Here is a 22,368-nt window from a genome sequence, read left to right on the forward strand (position 1 = left end):
CTGTCTGGAATCTGGAAATAGTTCAGCATATCTGCCCTGTGAAATTGACTTGAGTGCATTGATATGTTTTGTAGAAATAATGTCATGTCTTCTGATAGTATTTTAAGTCCTATATAGCTACAGCTTGAAGTGTGCATGTTTCTGCATGTGTTTTGTGTATTTGAATATTTTTGGTATTCTCTAAAGATTAATCATGTTATATCAAATACAGAAACATATCTGGAGATGTTTTTCAGCTAATGTAGATTCTCTCCTGTTCCTCAGTGTAACTTTCTCTTTCTATGTGAAAAGTAAGGAAAATGTGCTAATAGTATGAAAGTGTGCGCTTGCTTTAACTTCTGAGTTCTTTTGATATGAAAAGGGTTTTTTAAGGTGTTTTACCACTTTGCTTTAAATTGTGCCACTAGAAGAATACCATTTCAGTTACTTTAAAAAAAAGCCTGGTTGTATGTACCCAAGTTGTGCAGATACATTAGGGCAATTCAGCAGTCAGAATTTGTGTGCAGAAGAACCTGGAAGTATTCCCCAAACTCTTGTCTTTTATGAATACAACACTCATGAGCACAGCTGGAAAATTTAGGTTATGAGTGGAAAATTGATTTTAGGACTTCAGTGCCCCTTGGGAACCCAGCTTTTTAGTTTTAAATTACTCTTTTTTTTGAGATTTTAGTAACTGTTAAGAACTTCAATAAGGAAGGAATAATATAAATGAAAAATAAGAGCAAATGTTTGTGACAAGAGTAAGAGCTACATTTCATGTTACTCTGATTCTATATTCATGTGCTCGTCTCTTTCAGTTCTTCAAGACAGAGGTGTGTATTTGTGTTTTGACATTGAAGAGTATCACAGTTAATTTGGTGTAAAGCAAAGTAGTAGTCAGGTGTGGTGTATTATTAGACTGACAATGATAAGCAGAAGGCTTTAACATTCAAGCATAAAGAGCATTTTAATATTTGTTACTTTAGTCATGGGTATTTGCTACTGTCTGGAGGCAACAGTTGAAAATTGTTTTTAGGACAGGGTAGCTAAAATCTACGATTTTTTTGAGTTGATTTTCAGCAGAGAAGATTTGAGGTTGAGCGTATCACATCTATGACTTGAGTAGGGGGTATTACTGCATTTACGTGCTTTGTTTTGTGGTTGTGATAAGAGATTTAATCCTTAACAAATGTATTTGTGTGAGGTAACTGCAAAGACGTCTTTGCATATGACTGTGATCTTCTGAAGAGACTAGTGCCTGCTAGACTGCAGCAGCATCTTGACTGACTGTTGCTTCAGTGTAATTTCTCAAACAGTGGTTGTCTTTCTTGCTCTTAGGACTTTGCATTGTTTTACTCCTTACATTTCAGCACAATTTTTTTTCATGAGTCTTTGGAATTTGTTTTCTGTTGCATGCAATTTGCCTAACCAGCAATGCCAAATTTGTTTTTCTCCTTTTTGTCTTCTGGCATTCTTTCTTACATTCTCCTTATAGTCACGGGAAAATGCTAGTCTTATCTAATTGAGATTGAAGATCAGGGCTTGAATATTTTTGAGCATTTGTGAGAAGACTTTGCAACTGATTTTTTTTTTTGTCTGATTTTTTATGGTGTTCAGGGGTTTTAGAGTAGAATAACAAGAGAACAATCACCTTTTTTGTGCATGCATTTTGTTTTCTACATTTCTGTTCCTGTGTATTTATTTTTGTATGCTTAGGGCTGATGTCTTTTAATGGTTCCTGTAGCACCTTATGCCTCTTCCTTTATTTTAAGAGGAAGAATGGAAGCTTCCAGTTAGTTTTTTAGCACTGCTTCAAAATGTAGTAGTGTATGCTTTTTGATTGCCTGTTTCACCCTAAAGACACCTTCAATTATTTCAATGTGATTTCTTTCTGATGTGAAGTCTATCTGACAAATCAATACTAACCTCTTCTGATGCTGAATCCAGTAAAGCTGGTCTGGCTTATAGGTTTGTGAAGTGTGTTTTCCTGTCTCCAGGCTCTCAGGAGATACATGGGGGAGAATTTCAGTCACTTTTAAATGGATGAGTTTCTGCAGAGGAGCTGTTCTAGAAAAAAGGTGTTATTTAAAGCGCCCATTTTTCATGTGTGTTCTCTCTAGTACCAGTGAGGAAATGCAGTAATCAATGAGGATCCTGTCAAAAAATAGTTCTTGCCCTTTTCTCCTTCAAAATGGCCCAATGTTCTTTGTTCAAGTGCTTTAATGATTGTCTGCATAGAACTGGATGTGGTTAGGGAGCAGAGGGGAGTTCCATAACTAGGAGAGTGTCTGGCACACTGATGTGTTAGACTGCCAAGCAATTTCAGTAACCATGTTAGTTACACATTTTTGTTACTCAGAATTTAACATCTGTTGCTGTGCTGCAAGAATGCGATACAGAAATTTACCTGAGATGATTTTTTCGTCTGACAGTACTTTCTGTTGCTGACAGCTTAATTGGTGCAAGATGCATTCCTGGCCTTTGGTTCGTGTTCTGTTTGGGAGATAGTTTTCAAGGATTTGTTTTCTTACCATTCAAAATTGAAACTGCACATGTGTGTTGCTTTTTATTGACATGATATCTTGCCTTGGCTGTAAGGATTGTCAGTTGTGCCATAATGTGACATTGTTTGTCAAATAACTGACAAACAGTTATGACTGATTTTCAAATTCCCTAACTATGTAGAAATCTTTCTTACTTAACTATGCTTTTTTTTCTGCGGTGAGATGCCTCTGAAGCAGAAAGAGCTTTCCTGATCAGCCTATAAAGCTTGGCTCAGAGCCTAGTCAAGTATTACACCGAAATTCAAATTTTGGGGCAGTGGACATCAGCAGGAAATGAACATCTTAGTAGTTAAAAACTTAGCCACACCAGCACACCCCTCCCCCCAGTAAATCCCAAAACAGTTTGCACTTGCTTGAATCTAAAGCTGAGAGAAAAGGACTGTGTGTTACAATTTATAACATGGTCCTGCCCCCTCACTTGGCATGCTGATTTGCCTACTGTCTGCTGCTCTGTTTTACAAAAATGAGTAGTTTGAATTCAGCATACTTTGAAGTCATGGAGACTACGATGCAGGATTATACTGCATTGTTTGTTACCTCTTGCACCAGCACAAGGGCGTGTAGACATTTTTGGATTATGCTATGTTATCGGAAGGGTAAGTTCCAAGCTTCTGAACACCTTCTGGTCTGTCTTTGCCTAAATTGATTCTCATAGTGTCATCATCAATCTGTTGCATTATTTCCATGTCACCTTGAGTAATTCAGCTTTTCCACACTGTATACCCTTTAAGTGTTGGTGAATTTTCAGTATCATGCCCTGTGGGGAGAGTATGTTCTGCTGTCTAGTTTTGTGAATTTTTGTGAGAACAAAATGTGTACAGCCTCCCTCCCTTTCTGCACATCCGTGCTACCTCTATCTCTCATGAAGTATCAAATTGTTTTAATACGTTGAATTAATCTTTATGAGAAAAAGGCCCCAGTGCCTGTAACGACTACTTTTTCCCTCCTGTTTCATTATGAAAAGCCGATTAACCAATCTGCACCCATAACACTCAAAATTTGAATAATTTACCTTTTGAGTCTCCCTATATCTTTTGTTTTTTCCTCTTTCCTAGTCTCATGTTATTGCTGAAACAGGAATAGCATTTCATTATCTCTGGTAAGTTGAAACACAGAGAAATTTATTTGTACAAGACTGCAAAGCTACTGGTGACCTTACAGCAGATAAGACATAACTTTATAACAGACAGAATGTAATAGAATAAAACAGTTGTCAAAATTTTATCTACTAACACACTTCAAGGATTAAGTATGAAATGATCATAACTGGATGGACCCAGTCTAATCACCAGTAGCTTTTACCAAGCAGATATCTGATAGAGATGGCCTTGGTGATGTTCACAGATCTCTTCAGCAGGTAACCTGTGCCAGGAAGCTGTGTGTAGGAAGAAATACTAATGCTGATGTAGCGTGCTGACTTTCTGAATTGTGTAATATAACTAATAAAAACATAACTGGGTAATATGGTAAATTAGTGTTGCAGTGCTGCTGTTGAAGGTTTTAATAATGTGAAATGACTTGATTATGTAGCCATCCCACAATATTTACTGCTTCCTTTGCTATATCCTAAAACTACTGAGCTATCAGAAGTTGAATGGCATTCTTTGTTGCTGATATCTTGGCCCTTTTGAGGCAAGAAAGAAAGAAAGATAAAAATCAGACTAAACACATCACATTCTAACACATAATTTTTGTTCCTAATTTTCTTATTTGCTTTGTCCTTTCTTGTATTTTTGCTGTACCCTCACAGCTGTATTTACATAGCCCTCCTAAAGAGATGAATTATAACAGAGTAACATTTTAACATTGCAGTAGAAAGAAAGAAAAAAGGAATCTTCAGAGCAGTTAAAAATATACGGTGTAGTGGTTTGGTAGTTGAATAGAACAGCTGCATCTAGTGTGAGATGCTATACAACAGGAGGTAGATTGCCATGTAAGGGAAAGTAACAAAAAGTTTAGATACAGTCTTGACTATGATGGCAGGTCTTGGCCTTAAGTTTTGCTGTAGCTATTGCTCAACTCAAATGCCAGGATGCTCAGTCATCTCTGTGGACACCTCTATGTATCAGTCATGGATACATAAAGATGTGGCAGGGACTTGATGGGCGCAGATGAATCTTGAGATAGCCCAGGGCTAGTCTTGGGGGAGGAAGCATGCTTAGAACGATCATGGTTTGAGGGCACATGAGGAGGTAATCTTCAGTATGACACTCATTAATGTAAAAACATAGAAATAGCCTTGTCAGCATAAGGATTTGCCCAGTTTTATGTGGATGGAATTGTGTCTGTGAATTATTTTTACTTCAGTGCTAAATACTTGCAGATCTGTCAGAGACGAGCTGTGGTGTTTGTTGGTGAATTCAACTCCTCAGTGTGGAATTTTTTGCCACTTATTTCAGATCTTGGTCTGGCAGTCAATAAAAATGGAGAGGAAAAAAAGAGGTCTGTGGCCACTTCAGTCTGGAGGTAGAAATCTCTTCAGATAAGACCACATGCTTTGTCACTTGCTATTTTTGCTTTTCTCTTGATACTGCTGTTTTCATGAGAACTGCCACACAGTGAATGGTAGCTGCTCTTAATGGAAACTGCTTTTGGTATCTGTATTAGAGCCTATACATAGCTGAATTAGCTACCAGCCTCTTCAGCCAAAAGCATATTTTCTCCTCACAGCTATTTTCAGGCTTCTGTGACTTTGAAATAAACTATGTGCAATACTTGTTGCCCCTGTGTTGCCTTTTTTTTTTTTTTTTTTGTGGGGTGTGTGTTTTTGCTTTTATGTAGTTTTTTTTGTTCTGTTTTTTCTTACCCCAAGATGTGTGTTTCCCACAAGATTATTTCTTGGATTACTCACCTGTTAAATGAAATAAGCCTCTGTCTCTTTCTGCTCCCATGCTGATTTTTTGCATGCCACCTAACTAAAATACTAAAATACCGTACCAGAGAATTGTTTAGGATCCTTCAGTTTTTCCTTTAGCTGTCCTTGTTGATGTGAATTGTGTTGGCTTTTACAAGTTTTCTGACAGTAGTTTTATTATATCAACTTATAATTGCAACTGACTGCTTCCTCTCTCAAGGACATTCATCCTTCAAGGGTATCATGGATCCACTGTATGTGCTTTACTGGTAATAACTGCAGTGACTCTGAATACTTAAGTCTTTTCAGCGTGTAGGCTTTTGTTGGCGTGGGGTTTTTTGGGGGGATTTTTTTTTGTTTGTTTTTTAAAGATTGCCGTGTCTTTGTGACATTGACTCTGGTTTGTCTGCCCTTATTAGACAACCCCTTAGGAAGAGTACCTACTGCTGACATTGGTAGAAGGTTTCTGTTTTTATCAGCTGAAATGCAGTACTAAGGAACATGACATTACGATGCAAAACCTGTACAGTCTAATGTCTCTAATGCCTTCAAATGCTCAATATCTAATTTTTCCATAGTGAAAGAACCAGCTTCTTTCCAGCTTTTTTTAATCTCTTGTTGATCTTAGTTGAACCTTCATGTATCCTGATGATAAACTATCATCCCTGCATGGGATAGTATGCATGAAGTCTACCCTGACTGTTTTGGGCTAAAAAGCGAACTGTTAATATATTCTGATTCAGGATGTTGTACTGGCTGGTGTGATTGAAGGAACAGCCCACATAAACATTCAGTAGTCTGAACTCTGACTTTCCTTTTTCATAGGAGTAATCACATCAATTTAGGTACACATTTTTGCTTCTGAAATGGTATTGGTGCTGTATTGGGGTTTTTCCTGTGTTAACTGTGTTCGTGCTAGCTCTCAACTGCTTCTAGAAAGCATTCTGAAGGAGAGATAGGAAAGAAAGAAAAATGTGAATAAGGGAAGAAGAATTCCTTGTTTCTCAGTTAAGTACAGGATCCCGTGTTAGAATAGCTAATAACCATAATATGGGAGAAGGTAGGGCCTCTGAAGTTCTGCACTTTTGCTAGCTTATGTCCACGTTAAGCTGACTCTACCATCGTTTCCAAACTATGACAGAGAGGAGACCCTTTTCAGGCTTCTGTTGGTAATTATATAAAATTTGATGTTAGATTATAATGGCAAGGGCGTTGAGAATTTTTAAAAGAAATTGTTAAAGAAGAAGTGTAAAGGTCTTCTTTACCTTCTCGCCATTGTACTTACTGCTGATTTTAGTCCATTACACCAGTAATGGAATGTTACCAAAGTACATTGCCATCAGCAGAACAGTCTTCTGCAATTGTAACCAAGTGTTAGGCAAGTATTGGATAATTACTTTTTCTGTAATGCTGGTTCTATGGAGTAGAGCTAGTTTGCACTACTGCTGTTGTAGATTTGGTGAACTATGATATCATCTTCCTGTGGTGGCTGTAATCTTTGATTATTTCCACCAGATCTTTTTGAGCTACAGGGCTGATTCTGTTATGTGATGTCATGCCAGAAGTAGAAGCCTTTTTGTTAAGGAGGTGTAAAAAACTACTTTTATAAAAATGCCTTTTGAAAAACAAATCTTGAGATCTTGAAAAATATTTGAGTAGCATTGTATTTTCATTTAAAAAGCCCTGTGAATATCTTTTCAGAAATAGGAGCAGGTCTGTCTTATATTTTTAAAATACTGTGACTTTTCTTTTCCAGGGAAGACTCTTAAAAGAATTGTGTATTGGTTCCGAAAGAAAAAGGAAAAAAAGAAAGAAAAAAATAAGTCTTGTAAATTTTCATCCTCTGATTCCTGTGATTAGAAGGAGGCTCTTCACCCATATCTTCTCCCCTTCAAACACATACCTGAAATAACAGACTGTAGAGTTCGTACTTGCTACAGCAATGAGGGGCTTTCAAAATTGGAAAGTTTCTGGAGAGATTGACGCAGTGTATTTGAAGTGTCTTAGGGAAGAAACTAAATGTTGCACTTCTGACTGCTGGATATTAAGCAGATAGAGGATTTGGAACCACTGTCTCATATCCTGGAAAAATCTCTTGTTGTATTGCACGTGTAATGAAGACTATCAGTTTCAGATTATTTTTCAGATGGATGCTCTTTCAGATTTTGCCTTCTCAGAGAAAATACTTACCTTTCACCTGTGTGAGCCTGGTCTTTCTCAGTTTTCTCAGGCAAGGACATTAATCTCTGTAACGTAAAAGTCTTTAGAATTTAAGGTGATTATTGCAGGTCTGGGTAGACAATATGAATCTAAAAAAAATCTTATTTTGCTAGAGGAGATTTTGATGTTTGTGTTGAAGCATAAATCCAGTTGGATGGGGGTTTTAACTGCTTAAGTTGATATAGAAAATGTAAGATAATGTGTATACTTTGGGAAAGTGAAATGAATGTTTAACTTTAATATGTGTATCTGAAAATGAAGTGTATGTATGTGTGTGCATGTGTACATGTGTGTATATGTGGATTTATAGGAGACAGCATTATTAAATGTGTGTGAATAATAGAAACGTATAGAAAAGCCTTGAGAGGCTGCTTTTTAAAGCAAATGCTTAATTTTCTTTCTGATATTTGTAAAGTGGTATTACTTGAATTGATGTCATAAAACTTTTTCAAAGTTAGTGAAAATACAGTTCAGTTAAATACTCTCCCTCTCCCTTCTCCAACATCTTCCATTCCATCCCCTCCACGATCCATTGCCCCCCTTTCCTCTGTTCTTCCTCTCCTTTCTTCATTCACTGTCAGGAAGGGACGCCTCAGAAGAGTCATTTCAGCTCAGCGCGCCACCGTCAGAGACTAGTGGAACCATCAGCTACAAAAGTGAGTGCCTTTATTGAAGGACCATTTCTAAAATGGAATGTTGTGTCAGCAGAGGGTTTGTTGCTAGAGAGAAGCTCTATGTGCTTGGTGGGGGATTTAGTTATTTTTACTCATCTGCAAGTAATATAATCACTATCTCTAAAGGTGAACTTCAGCACTGGATTGATTGCTCCTCAAGTGCAGCAGTTGTTTTTTTAACTTTAAAGTTGTGGGGAAATTTTGTTTGTATCTGCAAAGTGTAATGGAAACTCTATGAAAAGTTCCACTTCACTTTTATCAGTTTGTGTGGTGTCTTTTTGTAAATCCTTGTGCAGTTCGTTTGTCTCATTCTTAAACTGCAGAAGGCTTTCATTGAATAAAAAATTGGCAAGGATATGGAAATAATCAAACATTATTATCAAGCGCTATGAAGCAATACAAAGTTTCGGTGTAAAAAAATAGACTGACATCAAAAGATTATATGAGCAGATGCAATAGCAGTACTTGCTAGTTCATAAGGCCGTTCCACCTTTTTAGAGTTGTACTCAGAAAACTTGATAGGTTCACTGAGGTTGATTTTACTATGTAACTTTTAATGAAATAAAATATAGTGCACATTTTAGAGCATCACTGTTCACCTGTATTTATTTTGTGCTACTTTTTTGTGATACTTCAGCAAATATGAAACTGTGTATCCATTACTATCACTGCCTGGAAATCCCATTTTTCACTTTATTTGAGATACTGAAGAATTGATTGCAATATTTACATACAACTTTTGATACAGGTTGAAGTAAGTCTGTGATAGCAGTCCTGGTTATGAAAGAAAAGCCCTGGTTCTCTGTTTTGTCTTATATTTCAATTAGGATTCCAAGTACTGTTGTCATACTGATTCCTTCAGTTTTTATATGTGTTAATTCATTAGGTATTAGTAATGTTGACTTTTGCCATTTCTTTCAGCATGTAACAACATTATCAATACTAAGATATCCTTTTGGGGGTCTGGGGAAGGGCTTTTTGGGGTTTAAAGAAGCAAAAGTAAGTCAAACACACACATATACCCCAAAAAAACCACCCCAAAGCATCTCTATCTCTGTCTATCTATCTGTCTATCTATTTATCTATCTATCTGTCTGTCTGTCTGTCTGTCTATCTATCTATCTATCTATCCACACACACACAGGTATCAGCCTATACTCTTGACAAGCCACTTTCTGTGTGCATTACTGTTTACTAGAGTCAAGTAATTTCTGCAATGTGTAGAGCCTCAATGTGTAAAGGAAAAATGTCTGCTGAAGTGCAATTCTGTGGACATAAGTGTGCTAGGTTTTGCTCCCTCCTCTTACCTAGTTTACCTGTGTTTTTTCACCTTTTTAGTACCAGTACCCTACTGTATGTTTGAATATACATAGGTGTGCTGTTGAAACCTCAGTGTGGTAGCTAAGAGTAACCTTAGTATTTGCTCTTCTGTTTTGTGTGGGACAGAAGGACCAGAAAGGGTCTTGCTTGGTGTTTTTAGAGTCCTAAGCCAGTGTCCTTTATTTTCTTTGCTGCTGGGAGAACATCCTGATGCACTGGGAGCATGTCAGCAGCTCAGCTCTGCTAAACCAGCATCCAGAGGGGGGCTGTTACCACAGACCACATCAGCTCCACCTCTCCCCCTGCAATGACTGCCACCAGTTTCAGCATGACCAGCTGCTTAGAAAAAACTTCCCAGCACATACTAAGAACACTGCTCTGGTTTAGTGTTTTGTTTTGATTAAAATATGTCTGGAGAGAGAAGGAAGGAGAAGAGAAAAGAGGAAAGAAGAGGCAGGGGAGGAGAAAAGAGAAGGCAAATATGAAGCACTTTTTGAGTGCCAGTGGGAGAGAAGAGAAAAACTGCAAGTTCATAGTTCTCTGTGATCTGCAGGTCACTCACATAATCTCCCTCACTATCTGGGCAAGACACTGGTGAAAATCTGGAACAGTGGTCTTCTGAGTCCTGTTCTTTGGTAACATTTCACTGAGTGGGCAGTACTTGGACGTGGCAAGCCTACAAAACTAACAAGCACCTGTACCCGTATGTGCTACCAGCCATGCCTTCTCTTCCTCTTCTCTGTTGCACATTTCTCAGTCAAGAATAGGTGCCAAGCTTTATGTCCTAGGTATCTGCGCTTTTCTTCTCACCCACCCACCCCCTTGCTGTGTTCTTGAAATCGACAGTTGAAAGTACTGTACATCCCCAGTCTGGCTGAGGTAATTTGAGCTATTAATTTCTTTGTTTCCTCATTCTTCCTGCATGCCTTCTCCCTTCTTTTGTGCATGGGTCACAGGCAGGGGCTTGAATGATGTACTTTGGGCTCATGGAATCATAGAATTGTCAAAGTTGGTAAAGGCCTCAAAGATCATCCAGTCCAGTTGTTAACCCAGCACCATATTCACCATTAAACCGTGTCCCCAAGTGCTGTATCTACACATCTTTTAAACACTTCCAGGGATGGTGATTCTGCACTTTCCTGGGACCCTTGTTCCACTGCCTGACCATCCTTTCAGTGGGGAAATTGCTCCTAATACTCAATCTAAACCTCTTGTGACATAACGTGTGTCTAATACTTATCTGGGTTTCGGATCTGGGAGATGTCATGTTAACTTGAGGCCAGACCCCACTCAGATGGGCCAGCTGATGGAATGCAGAATCTGGATTTGGCCTTGGCAGCTCACCGGAAAGTTTTGGAGTAGGGATATTGCCTGGTGATTATAGGACAAGGTGGCATAGTTTGCTGCTCTACATGGGACATGTCCTGGAAGTGGACACGAGAAGTGTGAAAAGGTGATTTTCAGGACTGTTGGGGCTGTACTGCATTTACTCTCTATGGGCTGAGACTACTCAAGAAAAGGAAAGAAGACAAATTGTCTTGAAGCAGGCATTGCAGCTGATTACATACTGGTTGGAGGAGAAACCCTGAGCAGATTTGGCTGGCCAAAGTGTGGCCTGTGCATGGTTAATCTGATTAACTGATTAACAAAAGGGGGTAATATGGTGTTCTTCAAAGGCTCATCTGTGTTCCAAGGATGTGCTTCAGGCAGAGTGTAATCCTCAGTATTTACTATTCAGATCACTATGAAAGTAAAGTAGGGAAGTGCTGTTAGCACAGGGCTTCAGAGAGACAAACTATGTCTCTCCTTTGTATTCCTGTTGCACTTTGAGAACTACTGTTGCTGTCAGTCACCTTCAGACTGCTGCAAGTCAGTAGGAGCGACATCAGAATTCATCTTTCCTGTTGTGTGGCAAGATTGCCCTTACCAGTTGTTACTGTGACAACCTTACCAGAAAGCACTCCGCCTCAAGGAATCCATTTGCAAGGCAGCTGGTGAAGAAAGCCCCCAGCTTTCCCTCATGAAGTTGTAACTCAGCTGGGAAAGTTGAACTCCAGTAATTTCAAAGGGCAACATCAGTGCAGCCTATCTCCCAGTCCTACCAATGACTTAAGCTGCATCCTTGTCTCTCTGCAGACACATCCGCTGCAGTGCCTTTTGACAGCCGCCTCTACCACTTGGGCCTACAGATCATTGATCATTCATTCTTGGGCTGTGGGGGAGTCAGGATGCTCTCCTGATCAAGACTAGGAATATGGCTGAGAGTCAGTTTTGCAGGTAGTTCCAGAGTAGGAAGCTGTAGAAGGGCAAGTCTGGCAAAACTTCTCGAGCTGTTTGTTTTGTTGCACTCATTTGTTGCCTCAGGAAGAGCTACCAGTTGTTCCTGGTGGTACAGGTGCACAGAAGCCTCATGGTCTTGTTATGCCAACCAAGGACTATTTTGCCTGCTTTTGGACCAAAGATGGCAAGTTGCCATCAACAAATCTCACATGCTTTTCTTTAGGCTAGTTAGTTCAGCTCTCCTAGTTTAAAAAACACACTACACACACACACACGCACGCGCACACACAAAATCCCTCCAAAAAACAAAGAAAATATTAAAACCAAACAAACTTGTTACTTTGAAAATGTTGTTTTGTATCTTCGCACTGTCAAGACTGGTCAGATGTCAGATCCTTTTTATTCCTTTTCCCTTCCTGTGTAGCAGCTGTTTGCCCAGGTGGCAGGATGTAGTGGAAGCTCAGCTTGCACAGCTTGCAGGGACTGTTGCCTGTATCAGGGATGCTATTTGGGCTTGACGCAAGATCATCACAAACTTGTAAAGGAATACTGGTTTTGTGCCTACATTCTGCTGGGCTTTGTTCTGGCATTTAATTCTGCATGTCCTGAGTTTCCTGCATCTGTCTCCTAACCTCGTGGTTATGGGGGAATATTTGGGAGACTTGGAGGCAATGCAGTGTGTCTCATGAGAGCAGCAGCAGTGCTGTGTGAGTCAGAGGACTCTGAGTTACAAATTACCCAGAAGATCTTTCATCTGTGGTCATCTGATTGCAGTGATTCACTTGTGTCTGCTTGTCCTGGACCCTGATGAAGTGCATTTCTGGGTCAGTGATTTGGGTGACCCAAAGCAGCAAGGAACACGCTGTATTGCCTTAGTGAGACTAATGTTTCCTGAGGGGAGAGGATCTTGGCCTGTCCTGTCAAAAGAGAGTAGAGTTGTTAGGTTATGGTGCTGTGAACTTGGACAGCTATGCGCTCATGTTTGATCTACTGCAAATCAGGGAAAGCTAAACTTCAAACAATTAGACAATCATAGAATGGTATGGATTGGAAAGGACCTTAAGATCATTTGCCATAGGCAAGCATGTCTTCTTCTAGACCAGAACTCCATTCAGCTTGGCCGTGACCATGTCCAGGGATGGGACATCTACAGGTTCTACAGGCCAGCCTGTTCCAGTGCCTCACCAGCCTCACAGGAAAAACTTTTTTCCTAATTGTAGGAGCATCAGGGGGTAGGACAGTTGGGATGGACGGAGACGAGAGATCTCTGAAACAAGGTCGTGGAACTTGTGGTTTATTGCAAAGGGCATGTGTACAGGGTCCTGCTGGGAGCTGCCAGCCACAGCTCAGAGCAGGCCTGAGAGAAGAGAGGGGTAGAGAGGATGAGAGGGTAAGAGAGTAAGAGAGTGAAGTTCCTGTTGCAATACAATAAATCTTCTTCTGTGCTGAATATTCTAATTCTCACTAACCAATCTAGTACAATATACAAATCCTACGGCATTTACATGCAGCCTATAAGAATCATTACATTACCATACTGTGTTATTACATTTTAAACCCTAAAAACTACTCTTTGGACCCCTTCTGCTAAGCTAGTAGGGTCTGCTCTGACCCTTGGAGCTGTCTGCAAGCAGAGGGTGTTGTTCCATCAAAAGGGGATTACCTTCAGTCCGGCCACACCATTGTTTTCCAATTGTTCGCTAACTAAGGAATCTCAAAGCTTGCTTTCATTTCAGTCTTGCTTATAGTTTCTATATTCTCAAAATCTTTTGCCAGACAATCATATTTATAAGGCTTTCCTGTTTCATCTTCCCCAACACCTAATACCCAATCTAAACCTGCCCCCTTTCAGTTTGAAGGCATTACTCTTTTTCCTCTCACTACATGCCCTTGTAAAAAGGTGTCTCCATTGTTTTTAGACTCCGTTCAGGTACTGGGTACCTGAAATCATCTGTTCTCAAAAATGAACAATCCCAATTCTCTCAGTCTTTTCTTCATAGGAGATGTGCTCCATCCTTCTTGTCATTTTGATGACTTCCTCTGGACTCATTTCAACAAGTGAATATCTTTACTGTGCTGGGGACCTCAGAACTGAACACAGTATTCCAGGTGGGGTCTCACCAGAGCAGAGCAGAGCAGAGCAGAGCAGAGCAGAGCAGAGCAGAGCAGAGCAGAGCAGAGCAGAGCAGAGCAGAGGGGCAGAATCCTCTCCCTGGCCCTGCTGGCCGTATTGCTTTGGATGCAGGCCAGGACACGTGTGATTTACTGGGGTATGAATGCCTATGCCTGGGTCATGTCCAGCCTCTCAGCCACCAGCACCCCCAAGTGCTTTTCAGCAGAGCTGCTCTCAATGTGTTTGTCCTGAAGCTTCATACTGGGAGTTGCCCCAACTCAAGTGCAGGACCTTGCATTTTGTCTTGTTAAAACTCGTGAGATTCCCATGGTCCCACTTCTCCTGCCTGTCCAGGTCTGTCTTGATGGCTTCCTGTTCTTCAGGTGTGTCAACTGCACCACTCAGCTTGCGGAAATCTGCAAATTTGCTGAGGGTTCACTTGATTCCTTTGTCTGTTGTCATTAAGGATGATATTAAATAATGCTTAAGGACCCCTGAGGGACATTGCTTGTCTTGTATGTTGGGATTCTGAACCATTGATCACTGCCTCTGTGTGCGACTGTCCCAGCCAATTCTTTATCCACATAACTGTCCACCCACTGCACCCAATAAATCAATCTGTCTCCACTTTAGAGAGATGGATGTTGTAGGGGACTGTGTCAGAGGCCTTAGAGAAGTGCAGATAAATGATACCGATAACCCTGTCCTCGTCCACTGATGTAGTCACACCATTAAAAAAAAGTGAAGTATAAAAGATGCTGAGACACTGGGGATTCTGACTTGTCTGCCTGACCTACAAAGCAGAGTTGGTTCTCAGATTTACATGGAAGTAGTATAGATGTAATCTCTAAATAGCTTTTGCTGTATTACATTGCATTAATATGTTTACATTAGCTGGTGGTACCTTGAAACAGAAGCTTAATATAAAGGGTTGCTGGTTAATTTGTTTGCTGGAGCTTCTTAGTGTGTCACAAATGTGGACACAGCTAGACAAAATTAAAGAAAGTGCTCTAGTAGCTATGATCTGTAAGACAAAACATGCATTTATAAAGCTGTGAAAGTTAACAGTTAAATAAAAGCCAATTTGATATGGGAGCATGGAATTGAGAAAGAGTTACAAGGGAAAGCATTCAGACAATTTTCGAACTTTTTTGTGTTTCACTGCATAAATAAAGCTGCATTCAGATAAGGGTGCAGGTGTAAATTAGGAACATCTGTCTAACAATTATGAAGGTTACTGAGAATTTTGTTAGCTTGGAAAAAACACTGTAGAAGAATGAATTTAATAAACTCCAAACTGTGAAGAGAGAAGACATGTCAGCACAGATAGTTTGCTTTTACACTCATTCTGGTGTGAGTACCCTATCAATTAATTACACAGCCAAGTAATCTCTCAACTCACACTGAACAATTTCTGCAGAACATTTTTTTAAAAAATCTGATACTTGCTTGCTTATAAAGTAATTTCTGAATTTAAACCAGTAATTTATTGTACATTTTGAATTGATAAAATTTTTCTACAGCTTTTTTCTGTCTTAGTGGCTCATGATTTGTAATTGTAAAGAAATAGTTTGCTGCTGAGAACCATGTTTCTACCTGTTAAACCTAGACTGAAGGTCTTAAATAGTTGAGAGGTCTCATTAAAAATAATAATTTATATATGGCTATTGATAATAAATAGCTAGATGGATCAGCTGCTATTTGGTATCTTTTTAGGCTCCGCCTTAAGTATATTTTAAACCTAGACTCCTAAAATTTTACTGCTTTTTACCATAAAATCAACACAAATCAGAGAATCTTATTGTTAGAGTAGAATATTAGTGCAATGTGTTCATCATAGGATCTGCTAATATAAAAAAGAAATCTTCTAGTAGGCAAGGGAGTGCAGAGAATGAAGCACTATTCCCTAGCACTACTGTGTGGCAATAGCTGACAGAATGTTGATTTGATGGCCAATTGATTACTAGAAAGTTATGTTTACCAAAGGTTAGAGAGTCTGGTAGGTGTATAAATAGAAACAGAAGATATGTTACAGTCAAATATTATGGTTGGATCCTCCCTGGCAAGTTAAAATTGTCTTCCTTATAAAATGATTCTCCTGGCCAAGTCAGTGTGTCAGTAGTGTAATATTCATTGCACTAGATAGGTTTGGTAACATTCTACACCAAACTGGGGGAAAAAAAAAATCCATAGTACTCCCTTTTCTCCTTACTAAAACCTTAATTCTATACAAGGCAATACCAAGTTATAATTAGATATTTTCAGCTGTTACTTCAGATGTGTGATCTCCATCTCAGTGTTGCTTGCATGCTTCCCAGTTGATTAAAAATAGAAGTAGCTGTGGCAGAAATAGTATTATAAATAGTTTGGCTAGAATAAATGCTAGTATTTATGCAAAAAATATTACAGAAATTTCAAGTCAGTCTTAAAATACGGTTAAATTAGTCAGCATGCAACCTCATTTAGGTGTGGAATGCATAGTATGGACGCAAAAAAAGTGGTGGAGTGGGACCAAATAGTGATCTATATTTTGAAATATTGGCCTAGAACGGGAGTTGGGGAATGTTGGGTCACACCAGAGTTGGGAAGTATTTCAACCATACTGAGGTCAGGTTTGTGTCTTCAAAAAGACAGTTTGGTTTTTTTTTTTTCACAGAGAACTATGTTATTCACAGAATCATGTAGTTTAGAAAAGACCTTTAGTGCAAATCTTTGACCTGCTGACCAACTAGTGCTATCTCCAGTCATTTCTTGAACACCTTCAGGGATGGTGATTCCACCACCTCCCTCGGCAGCCTATTCCAGTGCTTAGGAACGCATTTCTTTCTGATGTCCAGCTCGAGCCTTCTCTGGTGCAGCTCGAGGCCATTTCCTCTCATCCTGTCTCTTGTTGCCTGGGAGAAGAGGCTGACCTCCATGTGGCTACACCCACTTGTCAGGCAGTTGTGGAGAGCGATAAAGTCACCCCTGAGCCTCCTTTTCTCCAGGATAAACAATCCCAGCTCCCTCAGCAGCTCCTCATAGGACCCACTCTGAAGATGCATCACCAGCTTTGTTGCTCTTTCCTGGATACACTCCAGTGCCTCAATGTCTTTCTTGAATTGAGGAGCTCAGAACAGCACAGGATTTGGGGTGTGGCCTCAGCAGGGCCCAGCACAGGGGGACAATCCCTGCCCTGGCCCTGCTGGCCACAGCATTGCTGATCCAGGCCAGGATGCCATTGGCCTTCTTGGCCCCCTGGGCACAGCCTGGCTCATGTCCAGCTGCTGTCACCAGCACCCCCAGGGCCTTTCCAGCCACTCTGCCCCAGCTGTGGAGCTGCCTGGGGTTGTTGTGACCCAAGGGCAGGACCCAGCACTGGGCCTTGTTGAACCTCACACCATTGGCCTCAGCCATGATCCAGCCTGCCCAGATCCCTATGCAGGGAGTTCCTGCGGTCCAGCAGATCAACATTCCCACTTAACTTAGTCTTATCCATGAACTTACTGAGGGTACACTTTGTCCCCTCATCCAAATCATGGGTAAAGACTGAAACAGCATTGGGTCCAGTTCTGAGCCTTTAGGAACCTCACTAGTGACTGTTTGCCAATTGGTTGTGGCACCATTGTCCCTAAAATTGTTTTCAGCTCACATGCAGTAGTCCTGTTCACACACGGAGCTGAGGTATTTGTTTCTTTCATATTTGTGCTTAGATAAGAGCTTTGTGGTAAATCTGAGAAGCTAACACCAATTCTTGATATTTTACACTGTGTATCTACTTTGGCGAACAGCGGCATGTTGACTACAAGTTACCTACTTCTTGTATTAATTAGTATTCTAAGTTCTATTGGTTGAATTATTCCCTTGCTTCTCATGCTGATTAGCCTGCATGCTCAGTCTTGCCCTTCTTTGTAGTCAGTGGGTTTCTTGATCCCTGAGTCAAAGGTCACAATCTGCTGAATTGCCTTTTACCCTGTTGTCTCAGTGTACAGCTGCTGATTGAGCTCAAGTTCCCCGGAGCCTGAGGACAAGAGGCTGTGAACTGGCACCAGTCCCTTGCACTACAAAGTGCATGAGGCTCTGGCACAGCCTGGTGACAGCAGAGAACAGCAGGAGCTGATGACTCAGCTCGGAAAGGCCCCAGACTTGCACAGGGTATAAAAGCCCAGGTGGTCCTTTGTTCAGGGTCCTTCCTTGTGAGGCTGTGAGGCCTGTTTCAGGGGTAAGGCGAAACCTGTTCTACAACCCTTTTCTTATTCCATGTAACTCTCTGAGTAAAGCATTATTTCTCACCCCTGCAATATCAGCACCATTCATCACCACTCTCTGGGCTGAGCCAGCCAGCTGGTTTTTAAACCAATGAAAAGTGCACTTGTCCAAGGTGTGGGCTGACAGCTTCTCCAGCAGAATGCCTCAGGAGACAGTAGGCTCCAAAGACTTTGCTGAAGGGAGACTGTGTCCACAAACTTTTTGTGATCCCCCCAGGCAGGTCACCTGATCATGAGAGGAGATCAGGTTGGCCATGCAGGGGCTGCAGTTCCTAAATATATGCTGTCTGATCCCTTAGATGTCCTGTGTGTGCCATGTGATAAGGTCATCTGATAAGCTTCCTGGTCACTGAGATGTACTTATTTTACCTACTTACTGTTGGTAAGCATGGGAAGCGTGGTTTAGATGAATGGACAGTGGGGTGGACCAAGGAGTGGCTGAATGGCAGAGCTCACAGGGTCAGGATCAGGGCAGCAGAATCCAGTTGGAGGCCTGTAGTCAGTGGTGTTCCCCAGGCATCAATACTGGGCCCAGTCTCACTCAGCTTGTTTATCACTGGCCTGGGTGAAGGGATCCAAGGTACCCTCAGCAGGTTTGCTGCTGATCCAAACTGGGGATGGCTGATACACCTGAAGGCTCTGCTGCCTTTGGGCTGGGCCTGGCTGGGCTGGGGAGTTGGACAGGGAGAACCTAACGAGGTTCAACAAGGGCAAGTGCAGGGTCCTGCAGCTGGGCAGGAATAACCCCAAGGAGCAGAACAGGCTGGGCTGCCCCACTGAAGAGCAGCTCTGCAGAGAAGGACCTGGGAGTCTTGGTGGACCACAAGGTGACAATGAGCCAGCAGTGTGTCCCTGTGGCCAGGAGGCCCAGTGGGATCCTGGGCTGCACTGGGAAGAGCGTGGCCAGCAGGTCAAGGGAGCTGATCCTCCCCCTCTACTGGGCCCTGGTGAGGCCACATCTGGAGTGCTGTGTCCAGCTCTGGGCTCCTCAGTACCAGAGAGACAAGGAGCTCCTGGAGAGGGTCCATTGAAGGGACACAAAGATGATGAGGGGTCTGGAGCACCTCTCTTAACGAGGAGAGACTGAGAGAGCTGGGCCTGTTTAGTCTAGAGAGGAGAAGACTGACAGGGGATCTCATCAATGCATATAAATATCTCAGAGGTGAGTGCCAAGAGGATGGTGCCAGACTCTTTTCAGAGGTGCCCAGTGATGTGACAAGGAGAAATGACACAAGCAGTTTAACCTCAACATGAGGCAGGACTTCTTTATGTTGAGGATAGCAGAACGGTGGAACTGGCTGCTCAGGAAGGTCCTGAAGATGTTAAAAGCTCAGCTGGACGCGATGACTGGACCAGATGATCTCTGGAGTCCATCCAACCCTAGCTGTTTTGTGATTCTATTATCTTCACTAATGAAATTAGCATGGAAGATACACTGGTGCTTTCCGTGACTCAGATAGCTTGGTGGTGTGACTGCAGAAAAGGTGAAAGCTGATGCATTAGTCTGCCAGTTTAATCATATAAATCAGTATATGAACTGGGAGGAATTTTTTATACTATTCCCTCTTGCAGACTTACTTTTGGACTTGCTTGTCTCCTTCTGGTTTAAAACCATCTAGTAAGTGCAGATAAAAACTATTGTTGTCTTTCCTTTGCTTTTGTTTCATGCTGAATAGATACAAATCTTAAGGTGTGTCTTCTATTCTTTTTTTATCTTTATATTTTGTGGGGGTCTTCTGGACAGGTTGCACAAGAAATCTGTGCCTTTGGAAAGTTCTTCCCATTAATTAGCAGATATTTCATGATAGAAACTTGCAGACAAAGATATTTGACAGAGATACAAATTCGAGTAACCTTCACTGATCCTGTTAGACCTTATTAAACTGGTGTAAATAGGATTATCAGTCAAAGGCAAAAGGAAATTTAAGAAATCTAATGCTTGCAAAACTTAATACAGTTGCTGATGTGATTTACTGTAGTTTCACTTGAAACAATCATTTTGCCATATTGAACAAGGAGGGGAATGAAACACTCTATAAAATGGCAATAAATGAAAAAAACTATCTGGGTCCTAATCTCATTTGATCTAGAGTGTTGGTAGTCCAAATAAAAACTATAAAATATACCTGACTTTATTGCTAGCACATAGAGAGGCACCAGGTAATGATATAAATTGTGGAAAAGTATTTATCACACTTACACGTTTGATTTTTTTATGGAAGCAAGATTGTCTTTCCCCTGTGTTTTTTAGCTGAAAACTGTGTCTAGGTTGAAACAGTGCTTTATGTCAAGAGTTCAGAAATTCTTACACACAGTGGTACAGCACTAGCCTAGTAATTAATATTGTTTTATCAATTATTATTCCAGTGAAATTGTCAGTATTAGGAAGTTGGAGTTGTGCCTCAAGGTAGTTGCTGCTAGACATCAGCTTCGTCTCTGCATCAGAGATTTTAGATCTAAGATTGATACAGATTGATACAGTAGATTTGTGTGTTGTTGAAGACATTTTGATGCTTTCAGATAAAAATAAAAACAGCAGACTCGTAAGGTTGGTGTTATGTTCCCTTTCTGATAGGGAAATGAATATTTAAAAAGAGCACTGAAATTCCAAAATTACATTTTTTCCTGTCTTCCTGTGGTGGATACTCAAAATTGAGATTGCAGCTAATTAGAGAACCTGCATATATCAGCAGGGAGAGCAATGTAATATCAATATGGATCATGGGATTTTTGTTCTATTATCTTTGGAGCAGTTGAAATAAATTTTTCCTGTTTTGGAGTGTGTGTTGACTAGTAATTGAATATTTGTGGAACAGTTCATGCTGATGGTGTCCTCTTGCCTACCATATAGGAAGAGGAACAGCCTTCTGCAGTTCAGTAGCGAACAAGCGTGGCAAACGGGCAGGACATGTAGAAAAGGCCCGTGAGTAACTATGTTTAGACTGATCTGGTTTAGAGGATCTCCAGATTTTTCAGGGCATTTAAAGCTCTGTAAGAAACCAAGCTTCAGCTGAAATTGAACAAGCTGAAAAATCAAATGTTAGGAGAAACACAGGACTAGAGTTTTGAAGTGAAAAAGTGAAGTGCACATTATAACTAACCTGTTTTCAGAAACGAGATTAATATTTACCTAGTTGGTCTCCTGACAGTCTCACTTTTTCCAGTGTAACCCTTGCTTGAGAACTTGAAACTTTCTTTCACATCAGTGGAGTATATTGCTGATAAGTTGTGTGGGATCAGCTGAACTGTTTAAATGTGAATTTATAAAAACTGATTAAAATGTCAGCTCTAAGGAAAATCTCTAATTTTGATACTTCTAGTTGCATAAGGGGCAGAAAATCTGGTATCATAAGCAGAGCAAATATAAAGTATCCTTTTTCTGCAAAAGAGATATCTTTTGAAAGTGAAAATATAATGTTTTGTCATTGCTGTTCCATGTGATTTTTCTGGGTGAAAAAGTGAGTTACTTGTGCCCTTTATTTCTGGTTTTCCCCAAGTATGTCCGTTGCATGTGAAGAGCAGCTGCAGAGCTCAGCTCCACAGGTCTGAGGGTGGGCATTGTAGGCACAGTACTGCTTTGACTAAACTCCATGATTCAATTCTGCTGAGCTTAAAGCTTAGTTCCTCTTCTGGCTTGGTCTCCTCCAGCTGATGATTGTGAACATGTAAAGGTAGAACAAGGCCTGTATTTTGCTAGTGCTAATCAGTCCTGGATGAAAGAACAAATGTATTATGACTTTTTGTGCCCCTTCCATCCTGTGCAAAATGACTAACAGGAACTGTTGCAATCAAAGCCTGAGTGTAGGCAAGTCTCTTCTGCTGAAGGCAAGCTTAATCATTTTATCATCTAGTTACTGATTTCAACAAAAGTCAGCAGGAGCTTCTGGATTGTATAATGCAAAACATGATTTGCATCTGGGGAAAGGAAGGCATCCAGATCCTTGTGGGCATAATGGTCTTTAGCAACCATGTTGACAAGAAGTTCATGCTGGCCCACTGTTTGCTGTAGTAGTTTTTATTTGCTTTTGCTTTTTAATAGTAGGCAAAATCCTTTGTGGGTATGCCCATATAAAAAGCACTGCTTTCTGTTTGATGAAAGAACCTACAGATTCAAACA

The 22,368-nt window shown here is 40.7% G+C and overlaps 1 protein-coding gene across 3 annotated transcripts in view; it reads left to right on the forward strand.

Annotated features, from left to right (window-relative positions):
- The window catches only part of MAST4 (microtubule associated serine/threonine kinase family member 4), a 276,434-nt gene that overhangs the window by 104,439 nt on the left and 149,627 nt on the right, over window positions 1-22,368 (forward strand). For 2 of the 3 annotated variants that reach the window (XM_063180836.1, XM_063180838.1), the window contains exon 4: window positions 8,199-8,273. The exons of the other annotated variant lie outside the window; for it this stretch is intronic. In XM_063180836.1, coding sequence (XP_063036906.1) covers window positions 8,199-8,273 — 75 coding nt within the window. The remainder of the gene's footprint in view (window positions 1-8,198; window positions 8,274-22,368) is intronic. 3 annotated transcript variants of the gene reach the window in all.

The sequence above is a fragment of the Melospiza melodia genome, chromosome Z (assembly GCF_035770615.1).
Source record: "Melospiza melodia melodia isolate bMelMel2 chromosome Z, bMelMel2.pri, whole genome shotgun sequence".
In the NCBI taxonomy this organism is placed as follows: Eukaryota; Metazoa; Chordata; class Aves; order Passeriformes; family Passerellidae; genus Melospiza; species Melospiza melodia.